The 21,185-nt window shown below is 41.6% G+C and overlaps 1 protein-coding gene across 2 annotated transcripts in view; it reads right to left on the bottom strand.

Moving 5' to 3' along the window:
- The window catches only part of STXBP5L (syntaxin binding protein 5L), a 102,934-nt gene extending 85,273 nt beyond the window's left edge, over positions 1-17,661 (bottom strand). For both annotated transcript variants that reach the window (XM_020789486.3, XM_020789487.3), the window contains exons 1-3: positions 16,741-17,661; positions 7,854-7,951; positions 3,699-3,780 (exon numbers count right to left, since the gene is read on the bottom strand). In XM_020789486.3, the coding sequence (XP_020645145.3) occupies positions 3,699-3,780; positions 7,854-7,951; positions 16,741-16,911 (351 nt within the window). In that variant the 5' untranslated portion in view covers positions 16,912-17,661. The remainder of the gene's footprint in view (positions 1-3,698; positions 3,781-7,853; positions 7,952-16,740) is intronic.
- Between the last annotated feature and the right edge of the window lie 3,524 nt (positions 17,662-21,185).

Genomic DNA, 21,185 nt, shown 5'->3' with positions numbered 1-21,185 from the left:
CTGGAATTTCAATTCCCCATGCAGGACTGAATAGAACTGTTCCAGCGCTATCAAGTCTTTAAGCTGCTCATAGGTCTCTGTTCCCTCCTGCGATAGCCATTTCTCAAGCAGCCTCACCAATTGGGCCCCCACTTGGGTAAAAGTCTGTTCTGGTTTTTTTGGTGAGGGACCTGAATCTTTGTCTCAGCTGCTCTGCATTTATCCCATGTCTGGCAAAGACCAGTTTTTTAAACTCTGCAAAATCTTTCATCAGTTCCTCAGGCATCTCGGCATAAACCTCAGCCAGGCTACCACTGATTAAAGACCGCATGATGGTCATCTTCTCAGTTTCCCTCACTGAGAAGTCCACAAACGCTCTTTCCACCAAGGAAAAGAACACCTCAGGACAATCTCCCTTGTGGTACACAGGGAATTTCTTCAGGTCAGCCTTAGACAATTGGCCTCCCTCAGAATCCCTATTATTATTATTGTTCTGGTTCATCAGTTCCAATCTCTTTAATTCAAACGCCATTCTCTCTCTCTCCAATCTTTCCTGCATTTCAAATTGCCTCATCCTCAGTTCATGCTGTTGGACTAGGATCAATTTTCTGAGTTCTGGGTTCTGCTCTCCTGTGCTGTCACCCTGCACTGAGCCAAATTCATCCTCAGAACCTTGGTCAATCTGGGGGTCTTTCACTTCACTCATGTCTGCTGTCTGGCTTCGAGTCAAGGGCATAATCCCCCCTCAGAACAGGCTGCTTTAAAAAGTCAAGCCTCAAAATAAAACGACCACTTTTTTCCTTCTTGCCTCAGAACCAGCTTGCCCTAGAGACTGCTGCTGTTCTTCAGCACTAAAGTTGCAACAGTATCGAGTCAGAGCCTACCCCCCTCTGCTGGGCCTCTCAGCTGGCAAGCTAGCTCACTGTTGCTACGCAGTTTTGCCTCAGCTTTTTCCCGCCAAAACTAGGCTGCCTCAGAGCACCTTAATCTAAGTCTCCCCAGTTGGCACGTTCTTCTACTAGCGCACCTCCCCGTGAGGTACACCTAGAAGATTACCTACGCGCCTCAGACTGTCCCTGACTAGACCCCCCTTGCTCTGGGCACACTTGCCAAGGCTTTGCTGGACCACTGGACAACTGGACCAGTCGTATCCCACACGCTGGACACCAATCAATGTTACAAACCCAGACCTACTGGGATATGTCACACAGTTACACTAAGCTGCCACCAACCATTCCCTATAAGAAGTCACACAGACCAGGGATGGATTTTTAAACAATAAAAAGAATAAGGTTTATTTAAATACCCACAGGGTAATTAAAACAATCAGGTGAATAAGACAAAGTAACGTGGCTTATATTGACTCATACAAGCATACAGTTTGGTTCACCCAGAACCTTAACTTAAAGCCCAGACCCTGAACCTATCAGTTCTGGCTAACCAACAGACACCTGAACCTATCAGGTTGGTACTCTGACACACAGTAGTACCCTGTCTGACACACAGACTCCCACACCAACTCCTTCTTCCCAGCTGCTGCTTCGTCTGCTTAGCTTCTCCACACACGCATCACATATTTATACAGTACAGCCCCTCCTCCTGATGTCCCGCCTTCCACTCCCCATAGGATGGAACTTTCCCTCCAAACCCATGACAGACAGGTAACATCAGTGCTGTATGTAACACCAGGTTCCTTTTTTGCTTTTGCATATCAGGTATGTAGCAACAAACAGAGAATCAAGGATCGGAGAAATGCCTGCCACAAGAGGTCACTTGCTGCTGAAGCTCTCTTGATGCCCGAGTTAGGAAGCACGGCACATCCTCGCATTTTGACAAGATTGCAGCACCAGGCGCCCCCTGGAGTGTTGGTAAGCCAACCACCCCACCTTAACCGAGAAGGAGGCACTTAGACACACAAAGAAAGAGAAGGCAACAACACATTCCAAGCCTTCCTCATCATGAAAGGAAGTGGAAGGTATGGCAAAGATGGAGCAAGCTGTCATGCTGGTACCAGTAACTCCACATGCCACAAGAGCAGAATTAGGAGGTGGCAAAGTGGGAGAGCATTAGGTGTACCTAGAACTGACTGTTATGGTTCCAAAGCACTGTGGGAAGTTGTTTTCTATTTCCTCAGAGGTCCTCAGAGCTTGGTATTTAAAAAAAGAGAAAAAAATCTGGAGACCTGCATGTAGTAACAAAAATTCTCCAAAGCAACAAGGCTGTCTTGGGGTAGTGGCAGGAGGAGCACTACATTTGCTGCTTCCTCTAGTCTGCCGTCTCATTGATGTATATTAAGAGTGAAGTCAAGCATGAGGCTAAAAGGGATGTACTCCAGCATCTTCCATTATAAAGGTTTCTAAAACTGTTTAACACCACTTTTGGAAGAAGTAAAAAATGACCATCTACACAGATTACTTTATGTTAATACACCCTTTTTTTTTTTTTTAAATAGGAGAAGTTTCTGGATGTAAAATAACTGTAATGAAGGCTAGATTTATATAAGGCATCATTTAAATAAAACACTTCTAGAAATTCTAAATTTACTTCAAATGTAAGGGTCTCTGAAGCTTGAATGATATTCTGACATATTTTTAAGAAAAGTCAGTAAAGATTTGTTTTGGACCAGTTCTGAAAACGATACAATTAGATTTCCAAATATGAAAGAATTTTAAGATACCATAAGCTATGATTATACTTATTCAAATGAGTATAATTCTGGGAATTCATATTTTTGTCACCTCACTCCTTGAAACTGGGAATACAACAAAAAATGGATGGAGAATTTTCAGTCAACTGGGAAGAGACAGAGTTCATATGGAAACTCAAATAAAAACATGAAGTTTCATGCCCTGAACACACATGAGTATTTGTGAACTTTCTTTCTTTCTTTCTTTCTTTCTTTCTTTCTTTCTTTCTTTCTTTCTTTCTTTCTTTCTTTCTTTCTTTCTTTCTTTCTTTCTTTCTTTCTTTCTTTCTTTCTTTCTTTCTTTCTTTCTTTCTTTTCTTTTCTTTTCTTTTCTTTTCTTTTCTTTTCTTTTTTGCATAGAAACCCTAAGAATCCCTTCAGGACTCAAAACCCTAACAATAATCATTCCTGCCATCTGTGAATGGAGATGGACACATGTAACACCCCACTCACATAAGGAAGGAAAGAGAAGAACATGCCATATAAAGGAAAATTACTGTGATTGCCTCCTCCCCATATAGAATTACAGAATAGAGGTGGAAGGGTCTATAAGGCCATCAGGTCCAGGGCCCTGATCAATGCAGGAATCCAAATCAAAATCGATCTGACAGAGGGCTGTTGAATTTTCTCTTGAATTCCTCCAGCACTGGAGCAGCTTCAGTAGATTGACCCTGGTTTCTAGTGCTGCATGAGTTCTCTTTAGCCACTTCATCCACATTATGCAAGATTTTATAAATCACAATCATATCTTTACGCCTACTAAAATGTTCTAAACATAGTGATTTTTCACTGAGGGAGGGATTTCAGCTTCCATACCATTTCAGTTGCCCCTCTCTGCACAATTTTTAGTCCTACAGTGTCCATTTTCAGATAACACAACCAGCAGTTATACACATTTTCCCAACTGTGGCTGCACCCAGTGGCAGCTTATGGACTACGTTGGACGCGGAACCCAAAACAGTTCAGGAAATGCGTTCCCTAGTCCACAGGCCAGAAGCAGGGGTGCTGTAGATTTGTGTAGCTATAGCCTTACCTCATTAATTAAAAACTGAAGCTGCAGAACTGCAGCACCACTTTCATGTTCACAGTAACAGTCAACACCCGGTCTGCCCAATCTGTTAAGAGTCAAAGTTAAGGATTAGTCTGCCTAGGTTAACACCTGAAATATAATAATAATAAAAACATAATCCACAATCAACCATTGTTTTTACCACTTAGAAAACATTAATATGAAAGCAGGCCATAAAAACAAATAGAGATAGGTCAATAATAACTGAAGAAGTAACTTATGCATATGGTTAGCATACTGATTTGGAGAGGAAAATTGGCAAAAGCTAACAGAACTTGGAATTAAATAGTTCACTGTATCCTCTCTCCCTAACAACACTGCTCCTTGTCACATTGCTGGCCAGCTATGATTTTAAATCATATTTAAGGCTTTAAGAAGCAAAGAATATACTTGTTCAGGGACATTACGACAGCCCATGAAGTCCCAATTAATCATTCATAATGGTAACTTAAAATTCAATTACTTCTAAAGATCCAAACTTCAGCAGCTAACAAAGCATTGCTCACTCACTGCTGTATTTCAGCAGTCTGAAGCACCAGCATTAACCAACTGGCTACACAGATTTTGAGATTTTATAATTATGAACAGATTAATTGGACAACGTCTTAGCCAAATGACTTAAATTAAGAGGTAACCAACAAACCTATAAGAACGACAAATACTACAAACACAAGATAAACTTCCTAAAAAAATTGCTCCTAAAATTCTTAATTGCTTTCTTATTACATTTTCTTTGTCTTTTCTAGCACACATTCCAATCCAAACCTAAGACAAATTGTTTTAATCTGATTTTGTGATATACCTCAGGTGTTCCTTGAATATTTTAAAAGGATCTGATAAAGAAGATTTACTTCCATCTCCAGGATATTATCTTCATGTCTCTGCCTTTTTAGAAAGGTAACTTGTTAAAGCAATCCCATGGTTCTGCAATACCTGAAAGTGTCTGTGCAGTGCTAGGGTAACAGCACTCAGTTTTAGGGGGCTATCTTTTTACATGAGTCTTGCCAACACAAGGCTCTTTGCAAAGGTCTGCAATTTTAGATCAAGTCACAAAAGCCACAACAACAGCATGAACACGCACATCAAAACTGGATGCTATGAAAAATATATAGCCCTGAGTTCCATGCACCAGCAAGGTGCCATAGCAGGAGTTGCTTTCAGAAATGTTCTATGGATTTTCTGTAACTCAAAATCTGTCAAAACTTATATCTTATCACATCACCACTGCCCCATAGAATCCATAGAACATTATCTTTCATATAATAGTGCACAAGGGAGGCAGTTTAAAGGCAAAATATTTTAAGGCTCTAAAATAAAAAGATAGGTACAAATATATAACACCACACCAAAGATAGGTTATTTAATTGCTGCTGCTACACACATGTATCTATTGAAATTTGGTAACCTCAATAAAAGGAAGTAAGGGCCTAATTCCTCCGGCAGGAACATAGGAGCTTCTAAATCAAATAGGGGTCACATGTCAAAACTGTATATTATACACTCCCAGAGAACTTAAAAGAAAAAAATTCTAACACATCTACACTGCATATAAGAACATGTGACAGTTAGTGGCCGGTCAATGACATGTGTATGCATTAATCACAGGCTGGCTGTGACTCTATATCAACAGATATATGCTTCTATATCAACAGAAGATGGAAGGAGCCAATGCGCTATGATGCTATCCTGCTCTTCTACCTCCCATATACACACAGGTGCAAACTGCCAGATACCTTAGCTCAGCACCTCCAGGGTTGCCAAGACACTCAGACGCCATTTCGGGCAGCACAAATCTGAGCACTGCACATTTCTCAGTCAATCCCACCTCTTTTCCAGTAGAATCCCACACAAAGCAGGAAAGATTGGCAGCTCAGTAAGACACCCAGCTGTTCTGCAACAGACATGGGCAGAGGCAGGCATTAAAAGACAGAAGGCTCTGGGACAAGGATTGTATCCCCAGGCTGAGAATAAGACCCATATAAGAAGGAGTTTTGCCTAGAAGGAGCAGAAGCAAAGGGAAACAACAAAAACAAACCCAACTAGAAAAGAATCCTTGTTAGGTCATCATGAAATCATGTGTATAATGTGAGGGAGGGAGTTCTGTACGGAGGGGTATTTCCCTCTAGTTCTTCATGCCTTAAGAGCCAAGCTGAAGCCCTCACTCAACATCTGAGAATTCAAAGAGACATAGGACACAGACATAGGGCCACTAGCCCACTGAGATAACCAACAACCTCTCATACGATTGCCCTGCTTTTTTTTTGCATTCACCTCTTCTTCTGCTTCTCTTCCTGTGCAGATCTCCTCATCTTTCCTCCTACTTCATACCCCTTGTGCTAATCAAAACTGTGGTGCTATAATAGCAGCAATCGGGGACAACATGCTATGCAGAGGCGTCTCCCTTTCCCTTGGAGCCTAAATGGAAATAATGTGGAGTAGGAGTAGACCTTGATCTGAGAGTAGAGTGGTGAACCCCCCTTTCAGATTCCGCCCCACCATGTAAGACTCATACTGCAAACAGCCACGATGAATGACAGATATGGAGGAGGTGGACTCTTCTAGATCCACTGATCACAGAAAACTTACCTGGAATGCTAAGAAAACAAAGAGTCCTATGGTAGCTTAAAGACTAATTCATTTAATGGATAGTTTTATTAGACTAACCCCAAAGCACAAAAAACTGCAACCTTTCAACAGAGCACTGTCTTCATCAGGTAAGAATTTAGAAAAAGCCTCAAGCAAGGTAATGGGAACAAAAGACAGTGGCTTCTGCCCATCCTGCTTACTTCCTACATCTTGCCTTGGGGAAGACAACATTTCTCTGAAAGGTTGCATTTTTAAGTGCTTTTGCTCACCTCCTTTTTGTACCCTTTGCATTGCCTTGGTAAAAAATTTGGAGTTTGTACTTTACCAATGTGGCTCTCCCTGCATATATTTTATTTAGCAGAATTTTGTGGAACACAACCCTTTTTCATTTCCGATGCAACGAGTGCAGTCTCACTAGGCAGACACCAAGGTTGCACTCCATGCATCTGATGATGTTGGCTGCAGTTCAGAAAAGCCTATGCCAAATAAAAACATGTTAATCTTAAAGGTGCCACAGACTCTTTGTTTTCAGTAGAACAGACTAATACGGCACCTCTTGAAGCCCTAAGTCCCGTCTAGCCATCATAGTAGGACCATACGTTTGCTCTTTCACTGATTCATGGTAAGGCTTTCATCAACCAATGAAGCCAGTGACTAAACCTTCCTCATCTTTCCTGCCAAACAGTTACCCTGGCAACCTGTAATTTATGATGTTTCCTGCCAAAGGTTTCATATGAATTAATGCAGTATGAGATCTCTTGTAGGTTCCAGTATGTAACAGAACAAAGAAACTGATAGGTATTTATTCATAGTAACCTTGTAATTCACGGGATGGAGACTGGAAGAAACACAGTCAGAATGTTAGTTCCTCAACATGTGCTTCGGGTTTCTACAATTGCTGCACCAGACGTGAGGCAGATGGCTGCATAATCTACCCCAAAATATGGTGCATCTTCAAAGCTGGAGGATATTATGTTGACTTTGAGTGTAGTAGAAGCAAGCAAGTGCATCTGTACTACACTTTGCTAACTTAAGTATATATTTACAATGTTGGTTCCATTTAAGGCTGGACTAAAAATAGAATATGAAATATTTAAATGATTTAACCCATTCAGAGGTGTTTCTCTTTAAACCTTAATGGAACCTTTCCCAAGACTGACAATTTAGTGAATTTCAAAGGGGTTCACAAATTTATAACGTGCTTCTCCTCCTCTCCCCACCCCAAGCTCCAGACAAATTCTGTTTATGCTGCACCTTTTCTGGGTTTATTCTGCGTGGGTATGGAAGAGAACTGATGGACTGGAGTGATGTTTGTTCTGCTGATAAATGACCAAAACAGTCAGGGAGTAGGAAAGCACACAAAGCCGGGTGATAATGAATTTATCCAGCCCCACGGAAATAGCAAACTATATAAATTATTTAAATTGTATTGAATCTGACCAAAGAAGTATAAGGAGAAAAACAAAATGCATGGAAAAAAAAGTAAAACGCAGGCATCGTTGTCACTCTGTTTTGCCCAACAGCAAAGGATACATGCGAATGGCACCTGTTCTTGTCCCAATAGCCAGAATTTTCTGAACTGGGTCAAAAGCTAAGGCAGTGGGCAGATATGGAAACCCATGGCGAACAGTCTGCAAGAGAAAACATAATCCTGATTGATGGAGGATAATTGTAGTAATAATTTAGCTAACATATATGTTTTATAGTCTGACTAACCCAATTGATTAATAGACCACCAACAGAATCAAGATACGTTGATTAATCGAGTAACAGTCTAGATGAACAAGATGAATTCATATATTTTTACCTACTGCAGTTCCTCAGTAGAAATCTCCTTAGCATCAGAAATTTTAACGATCTTGAAGGACAGATGAGTTAAAATGAAACCAAAAGAAAACCTACAGCAGCAGAAAGTCTGGAAGAACTTGAAAAGGACAGGAGACCCATCAACAACAGGGCTTTCTGTAGAGTTGAATGGGAATCCTGAGGTGTTGAAGCAAATGCATTCGTCATCAGCCCCAGCCAACACTGCTAATGCTGAGGGGAGCTCCACTCCAACAGCATCAGGAGAGCAACACATGCCCCCATCCTTGAGTTTAAAGGGTCTCAAGCATCCGGGCCGCCAAGCAGAGTAGCACAGAGAGCACAGACAGAGTTCTGACTCCTGTCCTCTGAAGATGCCGGCCACAGAGACTGGCGAAATGATAGGAAGAAAAACCTCCAGAACACGGCCAGACAGCCCAAAAAACCTACAACAACCATCGGATCCCGGCCGTGAAAGCCTTCGAGAATACATGAAACGACACTTACTTTTCACTCATTATGCACACTCTATACCACTTTTTAATTATACAATCCTCAACCCCATTTCAAAATGTCAAAGAGTGCACTCTCAACAAAAAATATTTTTAAAGACTTGTGACTACAAACATGCTCTAATTGGTATATCATATCTGGCAATATTGGCAATAACAAGAATTATCAAGAACCTCTGTAGCTAAAATACAGAACAAAGAACACAGCTGCACCCCTTTTGTTTTCAGCACATTTTAAGATGTGCCTCTTTCTTAAGGGAAACTAGAAATGCAACACAAAAATAATTTTACAGGTTCTAGAATCAACAACAGCACTAATATAATATAGAAGAACAATTTCTATGTTTCATAACATGATAAGTAGCATGAAAACTCCAAAACCCTTTGTTTGCACTCTATAAAAAGAAAAAAAAACCTGCCCAAAAGTTCTTCTACTGCCCCATAGGAGTTAGAATGAGGAGTACCATGACCTCTGAAAATATTTTATTATTATTATAATTTGATTGGTCACTAGATTGCTCTGGGGGCTTCTTCACTTTAAAAAAGTCAGATTTTTATGGTTAAAGAATTTTTTAATTATCAGATACCTAAACATTACAGGATATAACCAGTACTTTAAATGAAATGATAAAATAACTATAAAGAAATGCAAATTGTCTATTTTGACCATATCTCCCCATTTTGCTGCACCTCCATAGAAGTGCAGCTCTTAGGCTGCTGGCAATTCTGAAGAATGACTTCAACTCTACTGAGATCGCCCACCACTGCTCTATACCAATGCACAAAGCATGGGAAACAGAAAAAAAAAAAAGGTTTGGACTTTTAACTAAAGAAGGTAAACATGATTTAACAGACATTATTGCAAGTGGGGAGGGAAAGAGATACGTAACTAGAATGTAGTATGTTAGGTAAAAACAAAACAAAAATAGAAAAATAAAGAAAACAAAAGAGTAACCACTATATTTAATGTAAGCTTTTGTGGACAAGTCCACTTCTTCAGACAACTATACAGTGTAGTAACTGAGAGTTACAATCATGGTAATGTGACCTATTATTTATTATATAGAATCTGGACTACATAACCATGTAGGAGAATCCTCTTGTTTCTGCCTATATAAACAATATATATGTCATAACTATCGCTTCTAAGCAAGTAAATATATCTATTTATATTAAGTGTGCATCAAATATCAGTGTTTGCTAAGTTCATATATTCTGTGTATACATTGCATAGCAAAGCGAAACAGGTGGCTGCCAAAGAACTACTGTATTATGATCTCAGTGATCTTGAATGCCGGACTGGATTGTAATAAGCAATGTATTCGTACTGCAAGTTTTAAGATGCTATAATTTTAGGGCAGTTTTAGGGCACCTTAAACAGACATGGAATCAAACCTTCAGAAGCAATTCAAAAACAGACAAAACAAAAATGAAGGAGGAGGAGCATTATACGCAAAGATGCATTATACGCAAAGATGCATTCATCTTTACTTCCTGGAGTATGGAAGGCTGGTCAATAGCATCTGAGTAAAAAATTATATGAGAGGTCAGCAACAACAACATCACTATGAGGGTTTGCTGCAGACTCCAAGTTAGACTGAAAGCCTTGATGGTATCTTCTTAGACCGAACAATTATTCTACAAGGAGAAATAAAGGAGCAATGGGATAGTTCAGCTACTCTGTTGGAAGTCAAATTCTGCCACAAATATGAGGTCCAACACATTTCTTGCTTGGCTTCTAACAATCTTATTTTTCCACAAAATAGAAGCAGCAACAAGAGGGTCACTTATCAAGGACCTGATCTTCGGTAAGCAAAGAAGAACATCTCAGCCAAGTTGAAGTAATGGAAACCTTGGCTGGAAAGGTCTATATCTCCTTGGGTTTTCTTATACAGAGAAAAGGAGAACCTAAGTATAGGCAGTCACACAGTTTGCACTTTAAGAAAGCTGATTTCAGGAAGCTTTAGGAAATACTGGGTGACAATATCACATTGTCAGGTATACTGAAAGCAAAGGTAGTTCACAATGGATGGGAGTTCCTTAAATGATTCCAGTGAAGAAGGAAAATGGGAGGCACAAAACAAGGGCAGCTGCATAAAGTGATTTGAGATGCGTGGAGGTTTATAAGATTGAAATATATAAGAACTAATGGGAGAGGAGCAAAATTCTAGGGGAAAATATAAGCCAACGTTTATAGGGAGTAGAGCAGAAGAGCGAAAGTTCAAAAATACTTCTGGATTCCAAAAGAAGGTAAAATAATAAAAAGGGTTTTTTTTTCAACTGTGTTTTGAGCAAGATGCAACAATAAATGCAGGGTGGATAAAGTAAAAAGATGTTATTGGAAGACAGCAAGAGAGAAGATTTATTTCTTTGCCTCTGATTTTTTTTTCCTAAAAGGAGAATACCTATCTTAATTGTTTTTCTACATTTTTGTCTAGTTTTTTATTTTTAAAACTATAATAGAGAAAAAAAAGTAGTAACCAAGCTTTTCTTTCTGTATCTTTTTTGTTTTGTTTTTTCTACTTATCTTAATCTTAAAATGTTTAAAGCAAATTTGTTCTCTGTTGCCAAATAAAGTAAGACCTACACCGATACGTTGCCATTGCAAGAAAAGGGAATTTCACTAAATGTTCTAATAAGACCTCCCCAATGGAACAAGATCTTCAGTCATGGACCAGACTGCTTCAGTGGGTAGTGGATTCTCCTTAGTTGGAGGTTCATAAGCAGAGGCTGGATGGCCAAAAATACTTTAGGAGGAGACGGCATCAGCAGGGGGATTAAAGGTGCAGCACATGACCTACAGTCAATACACTGTTCCAAGACCAATTATACCACCTCAGCAGACCCCAAAAATATGCTACTGAAACTCAACCATGAATTGCACTGCTGAATTTGGATGGCAAAACATGAAATGCCATGAAAACAAATAGAAAATGTTTCCAGTTCAATTAATATTTAGACAAAATACTGGGAGGGTAGGAAACTGGCCCCTGGACCCAATGAATTCTAGTCCTCTGGCTTAGAAGACCTTTGAGGTCACTTTTGCCTGCTATCCTACAAAAAAGTCTCTGCCCTTCAACAGTACAGAGCTAGATTCACAGCAGGAAAGGGCTCACTATGACACTTGACATTACTCATTTGTGTCTCACAATGGTTTATTCCCAAAGCACATCTAAACAACTTGCAGATATGTACAGAGAATTGTATCCAGAGCAAGCTGGGCAACAAAGCTGTATTGCATTCCAGCTTTAAGCCTATTTAGATGGCATGATTAGCATCCTCAATTATGTGGATGAATTAATTGAGTCATGCATTCCGATTTAGAATCAGCTGTCTCAGTGGGCTGAATAGAAATGTGGTAGGCAAGTAACTATCCTTTTTTGCATCCTTTGAAACCTAATTCAGATGGATCAATCACCAAACAACAGAAACTGGGTTGTCAAGGGACAGAGATACCCATTAGTGGAATATAAATAGTTTCTAGTGTGATCTGGCAGGCCATTTTGCTGCTGGCTGCATGACTACACCTGTCCTGATTGTGATCTTGCAGCCCAAGCCTTAATATGGGGACCCATCTGATTCCAGCATGTATATTGTCAACTCTTGACCTTTTTAAAGATCTTCCACTTGGCAAGGGTACTTAATACCAATGGCATTTATAATCAACTCGGGAATCTCTCCCAATTTTATGGTTCTAGACTTCTGTTGTCCTACCCTAAAAAGCAATAGGTAAAATTGGCTTATATTGTATGAATTTACTCTGCACTAACCTGCATTTGAATGGCAACTTATTCCCATATGAACCTCTCCCTTAGATTAGCTTTAGAGAGCCTACTCTTTATTCCTATCTCTGAAATCTTTCTGATTGGTAGGGGCAGGGCTTTGCAGTGGTAGCCCCACTGACGTCCCTCCTCCAACTCTGTTTGATCCCCTGTCTTATGAATTTTAAGCAGGAAGTGCTTTCCATCAAACCATTTAATTGTTTTATTGTTTTTCTCTCTCTCTAATGCTATATAATGTAATTATGTTACCTGTTACACTGTTTTAACATTTTCTTATTTTAATCCACTTTGTGAGCATGCAGCAGCCTGCCCTTCCCTGTTTTTTGATGTAGTTTTTTTAAAGGGGTTTCCCCCCTGGTATAATGACCAGAATGGTTTGTTTTGAAATTATTGAACATATTTAATAGAATGCTGAGGCACAATTAATTAATTTGCTCATACGTATTAAACAACAGGAAGATCAACACATTCATCAATATTTACAATGAGAATAGGTAGTTACTCGGGTTGAAGAGAAGCAATACATTGGCATATGGTGTAGACATGCCTATAGCTTCCAGACATCTGAGAGAAAGCTGAAATGTTAAGAAATCTACTGCATTGAGTCCTAAAATGGCTAATTCCAAGATGGGTCACCGCAGTGGCATCACCCTATTTTACTTTTGGTTCCTTGGGTTCATTTTAAGGGGGGAAAAGAAGAGAAAAAATTGAGACAGGAAGAAAGGGTGACCCAATGCACAAGAGGAACTAAATTCTATTTTGAATAGCAGATGTAAAATGATGTTTCAATCACTGTGACATTTCCACCATTCTATTACTCACCAATGTTCCTTCTTCTATATATGTTACAAAAATGTAGTTGGTTGGCTGCTTATTAAAGTTTCCACTTATAAATGTGAAATTGAACAGTTGAATTTTACTGACTCTACTGCATGTTTGTATACTCCTACAAAGTTTTAAAAAGACATTTCCAAAACATAAAGAAATTATAGTGTTTAATACCTGCATACTGTTATTTTTTAAAATAGGAATGCTTGCCATATGTTGCCATCTTCATACTAATAATATTGATAGTTCCACTGGATAGCCAGTATAGAACAATGAACATTCTCCATCTAATGGTGGCTATCCATCCATGTTATCAGAAGTAGCCTTAAACTGGGCAAATGGTAGGCACTAAGATTGCCTTAAAGTGCTCTCTCTCAGAGATGCTACAGAGATCCAGAAACCATGAGTCAGCTACTCTCCCCAAATTTTACAAAATAAATATTTTTAATAATGCTCTGAAAATATAACCTAATTATGGTTGAAGCAACAGCTAGACAAGTGGATTATCTGTCATTAAACTTTATCCCATAGAAGATAATCAGCCAAACATAAGGTTTTCATAGAAATGCATAAGGTAGCAACTGAATATATTCAATTTGCCACAAGGATGTATAAATGTATTTTCTTCACTGAACTATTTTGTTTAGGAGCTTATGGGAGAGGAACAGGAGAAGGACAGTTATATTTATACCTCCTACACTGTATTAGTTAAACTTTAAAGTCCTGTTGAAATAGTTTAGCCATGACTTTATTCCCACTGAAACCAATGGGACCTCAGTGCAGTTATCTTCAGATGCAATCACAACCTGCAGTTGTTGACGGATGAAAGAAAGTAGGATGTACTAGAGGTGCTCTCTTCTCTCTGGTATGGTTTAGAGCAGTGGTTCTTAACCTTTGTTACTCGGGTGTTTTTGAACCGCAATTCCCAGAAACCCCAGCCAGCACAGTTGGTGGTGAAGGCTTCTGGGAGTTGCAATCCAAAACTCCTGAGTAACCCAAGGTTAAGAACCAGTGGTTTAGAGGGGGCTCCACTATGGCCATGACTACTACTGCATTTGCTCATGTGAAAAGCTATCAAGGACAAAATGGCTTAAATCCTGTTGCCTAGCCCAGTAAATCATATTAGAGTTCTATTGATTCAAATGGGCTCGCTCTTAACTTCAACGTATTTTAACATAAGTCACAGGGTAGGCCCATTTGACTCAACAAAAGTTACAGAGGAGTTAACTCATCAAATCACCATTGATTCAATGGGACTGCTCTATTACACCAAGCAATGGCATTTTGGCCACCATCCCAAAACATAGCAGCTAAGAGATGGTTTTGAATTCGGAGGCAGTCTGGTTTCCCAAGAGGAGCCTACATTGGTCCTCTTATTTTTGCCTGCCTAGAAGTGTGGGGAAATGCCTTTCTGTGTCAGTGTCCTGCAAACGTTTCTTTTAAAAGGACACTGTATACAGGTATATGGGTAGGATCCCTGCTTTCTGTCCTGCCCAGTGCAAGCCACCAGGACTGCAGATGAGATACTAGATCAGCCTGGCTGCTTGTCTGTTCCTTGGGTCCACTTGCATTTAGTCTGCCCGGTAAGTGCATTTAAAACACGCTTAGCAGTCATTCCAACCTGCTTGATCCCAGAGGCTCTCCTCTTTCTGCAAGTGGCAAAGCACCCGTGCCCTCTCTCTCCTCACTAGTTCTGTGGCTTAGCAATCAGTGTGGAATAAAAGATCGTCACACAAGTGCCTTTAATCTCTTACATAATGGCTGTATGAACTTCATGATGAGTAGATGCTTAATCTTTAGGGTTCTTTCACAGTCGATGTGATTATGATGCGATTTTGTCACTCAGTAAAGAGATTTGTACTAGTAATGCAGTACTGTACACTACCAATATGATGTCTTCAATTTGTGTTTCATATCGGTGCAAAATGCATGTAGAAAAATAATTATTTCTCCCCCGCCCCCGAATTCTCTTTCTTTTGCAATAGCTTGATGGGTCAGCCATTACAGTCATTGGTAAATTAGCTAAAATCAGGATATCTGTAAAAAATCTGTTTACTTCAATGGTCCAAACTGCCATTAATAACCATTTCTGTAAAGCACACACTTCCAAAAGATACTTCTTTCCTCTCCATGAAGCTAATGGGAGTTCTGGTTAATGGATTAGTAAACATGTTAGATTGGGTAGTTGCTCTTTACCTCATCTCAGATGCTCACATTACTGCAATATTTATGCACAACAATTATAATTGTATATTTGAATGTAATAGGCTTAATAAATTTAATGCACATACTTTTTCAGTACCATGACTGAATTTTGCTTATGTAAAAACTACAAAGCCCTACTTTGAAAAATACAACTTAAACCATCATAAACTATCATTTCTTCTAGGATATTCAGGAGTGTTTTCATTAAAAATGAAGATTTAAAATGTTTTTGATTATATATTTTATATAACTATGTTCCATATGCTAAAATCAGTTTAAGAGGAATACATTACAAAGATTTGAAAGACATATTTATTGAAACTATAAGTGAGTTAGAAACAACAAGCAACTCTTCCTCATCTCCCTGTTTATACTTATGGATATTGTACACATACATACTCTTTTGGCTACTTCCAGTAGTTAGTCTAAAGTACAGGATACCTATTGAATCAATGGGACCTAAATGAGGTTTGATGACTGACGAAGTTCTGTTCATTCAAGGGGTCAATTCCAGTTAAGTATAATTGCTGGATTTAGACCTGCATTTTTAACATGTTAATCTATTTAATATTCTCAAGTAAAACTGAAACATGATTACAACTCCATCTTTGTCAAATATGGATCCCATTTTTTTTCCATCATTCACATTGCCCATGTAAATATGTGTTTTATTACTACTGTATATGATTAGTCATAGGAGCTGGGTTTCTTCTTCTGACTGCAGTACACAAAGTTTAATTCAGTAATTACAGGAAAGTAAGTAGAACCAGAAAACAACCCATATTTAACCTAGTAATAGTACTATTAAATGATCAGGGACATATATAGGACCATTAAAATACAGAGTCTTCTAATTGATATAAGCTTTCAAGTAGGCCACAAAGGAATGCTTCCAGAATGCTTAGTAAATGAAACATGCATTTATAAACCGAAAGAAACCAATACATTGTGAATAAACTAAAATAAACACATTACTTGTAAATTAATACATTTCACATTATAGCTTTGTGGCTCTGCTGCAAAAACACATCCATCAGTTAGACACAAACTGAGGCCAAGTCATGCCCTTGATGTTAAAACTCTGCTCTTTACAAATTCAACATTTTTGGAACTTTGCCAAAAGAAGAATAAAACTAATTTGGATCCAACTTTCGAAACAACACTATGGATCAAGTGAACAATATTTTAACATTCCATAATTGAGACTTCTTGACTTGCCTCTTAAAGTTAATCCATTACAGTGCTTTTATTTGTTTACAGTGCTTGTTTTTAAATGAATTCCACTCTTACCTTGCATAACTGAAAATAGTCTGAAGTGAGAGTCTCCTGGATTTCCTCTCTGGGAGTCCCTCCTGATTGCACAGAACCACTGCTGGGCCCACTGCCACCACTACCACTGCTGTTTCCACTAGGGGATGAAGTTAAGCCATCCAAAACTTTGTGAAAATTAAATTTCTTCATTTCGAAGAAAAGTCTCAAGGAGGATTTGACAAGGGATCAGAAGGGCTGGCCTTTGAGAGGTTCACATCTAGTGCAGGCAGGCATGCAAAAAACCCGAAACAGAACAAAACCAAAACAGCTCTCAGATTTTCCAGTGATGCAGTAACTGGGTCTTTTGCATTAACTGGAATGAAATACTGAACGGCCCCATTTTCTACTGAAAGAAACAGAAGGCATATTGTAAGGAATACTTTGAAAAGGAGGGTTGGGGAGGAAAAATACTAGCAAAACAGAGCTTAGGAGTTCAAAAATGATTAATTACAGCTAATTGCAAGATGCCTTTCTTGAAGAATCCACATTTTATACATACACTAGAGATCAGAATTCAAGTCTGCGAACTCTCTATCCCGTTGACTTCAGTATTTGTTGTTGACGAAATATTTCTAGATGGAGGTTACAAAACTCAAAGCCATCTACAGCAGGTATTTTTCCCCCCTGTGCTCTCTTTTTTTTACAGCCGTGGCCGCTGTTACTGTTATTTTGAGGTCCGCTTCCGGCATCTACCGCGGCAGGCACCACGCTAACTTGCCTGCCCCTCTACAAAAACTGCAGCTCCTCCTCGCAATTGAAACGTTGAGGGTGAGTAATCAGTGGTCCCTCAGCCGCCTTCTTCGTGCGTCTCCGGCTGAGCGACGTGTAGATGGCATCCTGGCTGGCGACCTGGATGAGGTGGTGGCTGTGCTTCGCCGCCGAGGCGGTCCCTCCTCACACAGTCCCCCGCCGCCTGCTGCCTGGGAACCCGCAGCCTGGTTTCCAGCGGAACGGAAACCCACCGCTTGACTTAGCCACCCATAATCTCTGGCGGAGGGTGAAGAAGGCCAGTCCAAACGCTCTCCCGTCAGTCGGTTGGGGAGATGGCTTCAGGCGCCCCAAGCAGCAGCTCCGGCGATCTCCTCGCTAGCCAGCAACTTGCCGGCCCCCGGGGCCGGTCCATGGGTCTCGGAAAGGAAAGAGGAGCGGGGGGGGGGAAGGGGGAAGCAGAAAGCAAGCACTTTCTCTGAGCGGATCTAACCGTAGAGGGGGGGTGGCACCAAAGCACAACCCACCCACCCCGGAGGGTGTCGGAATAACGTCGGCGCCCCCGGCCGGCTGCTCTCCAGCGGGCGACGCGATTGTGGGCTCCTCTCAGAGGCTTATGAGGCGCCGCTGCCAAGCCCGCTGGGAGCGGGAGGGAGGGAGGGAGGCTCTGCCCGGCGGGTGCCAGGGGCAGCTGCAATGACATCAAGCGCCAAGCACCGCCGTCTCCCCCCCCTCCCACCCACCGCCTCCTCCGGGTGCGCCGAGTCGGAGGACGACGCAGCCCTCCCTCGCCTCGCCTGCGCCCCGTCGGCGGCAGCGGCGGCGCCCGGGCAGCCGCAGTTCCCGCCAGCCGCTCTCCAAGGTGCTGAAACCACCAGTGGCGGCGGCGGCGGCGGCGGCAACAGCACCTCTCCGACGCCCAGCCGCGCGGCGCAGGCTCCGGGACTGGCAAGGGAGGGGCAGCACCTGGCGCGGAGAGGAAGGCGGGAGGGGGGGAGGAGGAGGAGGAGGAGGTGGAGAAGACTCTTGTCGTCTGTCTCCTGGCCCCTCAGGTGGCGGCGGATGAGGGGAGGGGGCGGGAAGCCCAAAGGCCCACGGGCTGGAGGGGGGGGCGCAGGAGCGGCTGCCCCAGGCGGGAGGGCTTCCAAGAGCCAAGTCCCTAACTTGGGCCAAGTTGAAGCGCGGGTCTCTGGCCAACCAGGGGATGGCCAAGGGAAGCGCGACGCTGCTGCTGCTGCAGCGCGAAGGCTCTCTCTCTCTCTCCCCCCCCCCGCACTCTTCCCGCCCGCTTCCCCCTCCGCCGCCGCCGCCGCCGCTCTCGGGGAAAATGGCTGAAAGGGGAAGCGGTGGCGCGGGGTGGGGAGCGGGAGCCCGCGACGGCCAAGGCGCAGGCGCGCACAAGGGCGGCGGAGGGGCGAGGGGGGGGGAAACCACCCGGTCCCAGAGCAGCGGCTGCCCCGTCATTGTCCGGGCTCCCTGAGGGTGGGGAAGGGGCGCCCTGGGCCCAGGGGCCATCGCGGAACGACCGAGCGGACTGGGGAGGAAAGGGGCCTCCGAAGGCGGCTTTCCCTAGGAAGAACCCTGCCCGAGCACTTGGGTTGCAACCCGAATCACCCGGGTGAGTGTCTGTGAGGAGGACTGAGGCCAGCGCCGGGCTCTGAGACACCAGCCGGACTAGCTCTTTAAAAAAAGCAAAAGGCCCCGCTCCCGCCAGAGGCACGGGCAGACGGAGCATGCTCGGTGGCCAGATTTAGTAGAGGGGGGGCGGAGGAGAGGAGAAGGAAACTGGAAAAGGGAGGGAATTGCTGGCTGACGGACAAGAAGCACTCCTGTTACTAGGTAAGGAAGCACTGCAACATTTTGTTGTAGGTCCCTCCTGGGGTGTGTGCCCATCGTGTTTTGCCAAGAGGACCGGTCCGTGTCCTAAAGGAATATGTTGTAGAATCAGGAATAAACAAGGAAAATAAGGAACTAGTAGTATGTCCTGTTGACGACCTGTATAAGCAAATGAAGGATTTTAGCAACTGCTAGAGACTACAATTGAATTGCACATTAGCAGAGAATACGGCTACTGTTAATTGTAAGCTTCTGTTCCGCTTCAGACTCATCCTTACTCACTTTCATACTTTTTTTCCTAAGTAAAGATTTACCAAAGGGCTTTTCAGGAAGTTTGCATTGATTTCTTAGTTCTGTTCAGAATTCGCCTGGAAAAGGTTGTCTTGACTGCAGGGAACTACCATGACATTTATCAGCAGAGGAATGGATCTTCTGCTGATAAACCAGAACATCTGGGTTCCACCCAACAACTGAGAGAAACATCATGGCTTGATATTGTAGTCTGACATCAATGCCTGACAACCGATGGGGGAAGGCTAGGCAAGATCATTTTCTAGGGGACATTTGTCCAGTCTCACACCACCTAGGTTGTAACCTCTCAACCAATGCACTTCTTGGCATTAATGGCATTCATCTACTTGAAGTTTTTTTTTATATACTTTGTTCTTGAGCAGAAACTTGCCAATACCTATTTAAAATTTTGGTAATAAGATGGTCCCTGCCCTCAAGCTTACAGCCACCAAAGCTCAAAACAAAAGCAAGCTCAGACATGTCTTCTGGACTTATTTCTTAAAGAAACATTATTTTTTCAGCTGTCCCTTATCTGTGTGTTGATCTCCATCTGGCCATGTGATAACACAGGCCTTCCAGTTGCCCTTGGTCCCTTGGCCAGTAGCAGAAGCCAATGAATGCTTCTCTTTAACTCTCTAAGTGTGCTGCCATAGTGTTCAGGGCTTACTGCAGGCCAAGATGACCAATTGCCCTCACATGTTTTACACAACAGCTTCCATCAGCTGTGGATTATGAGTGTTCAAAATGTATTCATGGTACATATTGTTATAAAACAAGCTACAACTTGCTGAAAGTACAGGTAGATCCATTCAGAATTACAGCCATTAAGACAAATAAAATTTCCTGAATTTGCACTGTTGGTTCCTCTCAAACTAATTGTTACTCATATATAACCATCATGTATTAACAATTCATTCCTTTGTCAATAATGGATCCAAACAATTCTAATTATCTTTATATACAAGTTCCAGAACAGATGTGTCTGTTTTTTTTGACAAGTTGCAACTTGTTTTATAACATTGTATACCATGAATACTTTTAAAGGATAAGTTGTATCACACAATCATCGTTATGCATCTGTAATCTCACATTCCACATAAAACTTTGTTCAAGTGCCTTGTCTGTAGGATCCAATAATTATGAATTGTGTGAAGTAGATTCATTGCTTAATACAATCTACTGTGCAGCTGGGCAAGCCAATTTAAGTGAAAGTGTTGGAGGGTTCTAGAAAGAGAAAGGAAAACACTTCCTTCATTCTACCATGATTAATTTGAGATTTGTAGAAGTTTTTTTAAAAAAATATGGTGACTGTTTCTAGCTTTGTTAGACAGCTTCACAAACCACTAGATGGATACATCGGAAGAAATTTTTAGGAAAGAGGACTAAACAAAACCTCAAAGGTCTTCCTTTCAATATCAAGGTGTGTGAACTAAAAGGGGAAATTCAACTTCGTTTCTTTCTTTGAGCATTCAGAGGCATCTGACAACTGGACATGGTTAGCTTGTTATATTTTGATGAAACAGAGTTGCAGAGGTGTAGGTCATTCCTATGAAAGAAGGTGGAGAACAATGCCCCTCTTTATGTGTTGG

The sequence above is a fragment of the Pogona vitticeps genome, chromosome 2 (assembly GCF_051106095.1).
Source record: "Pogona vitticeps strain Pit_001003342236 chromosome 2, PviZW2.1, whole genome shotgun sequence".
In the NCBI taxonomy this organism is placed as follows: domain Eukaryota; kingdom Metazoa; phylum Chordata; class Lepidosauria; order Squamata; family Agamidae; genus Pogona; species Pogona vitticeps.
The sequence above is the reverse complement of the archived record's forward strand: the minus strand, read 5'-3'. Positions and strand labels throughout refer to the sequence as shown.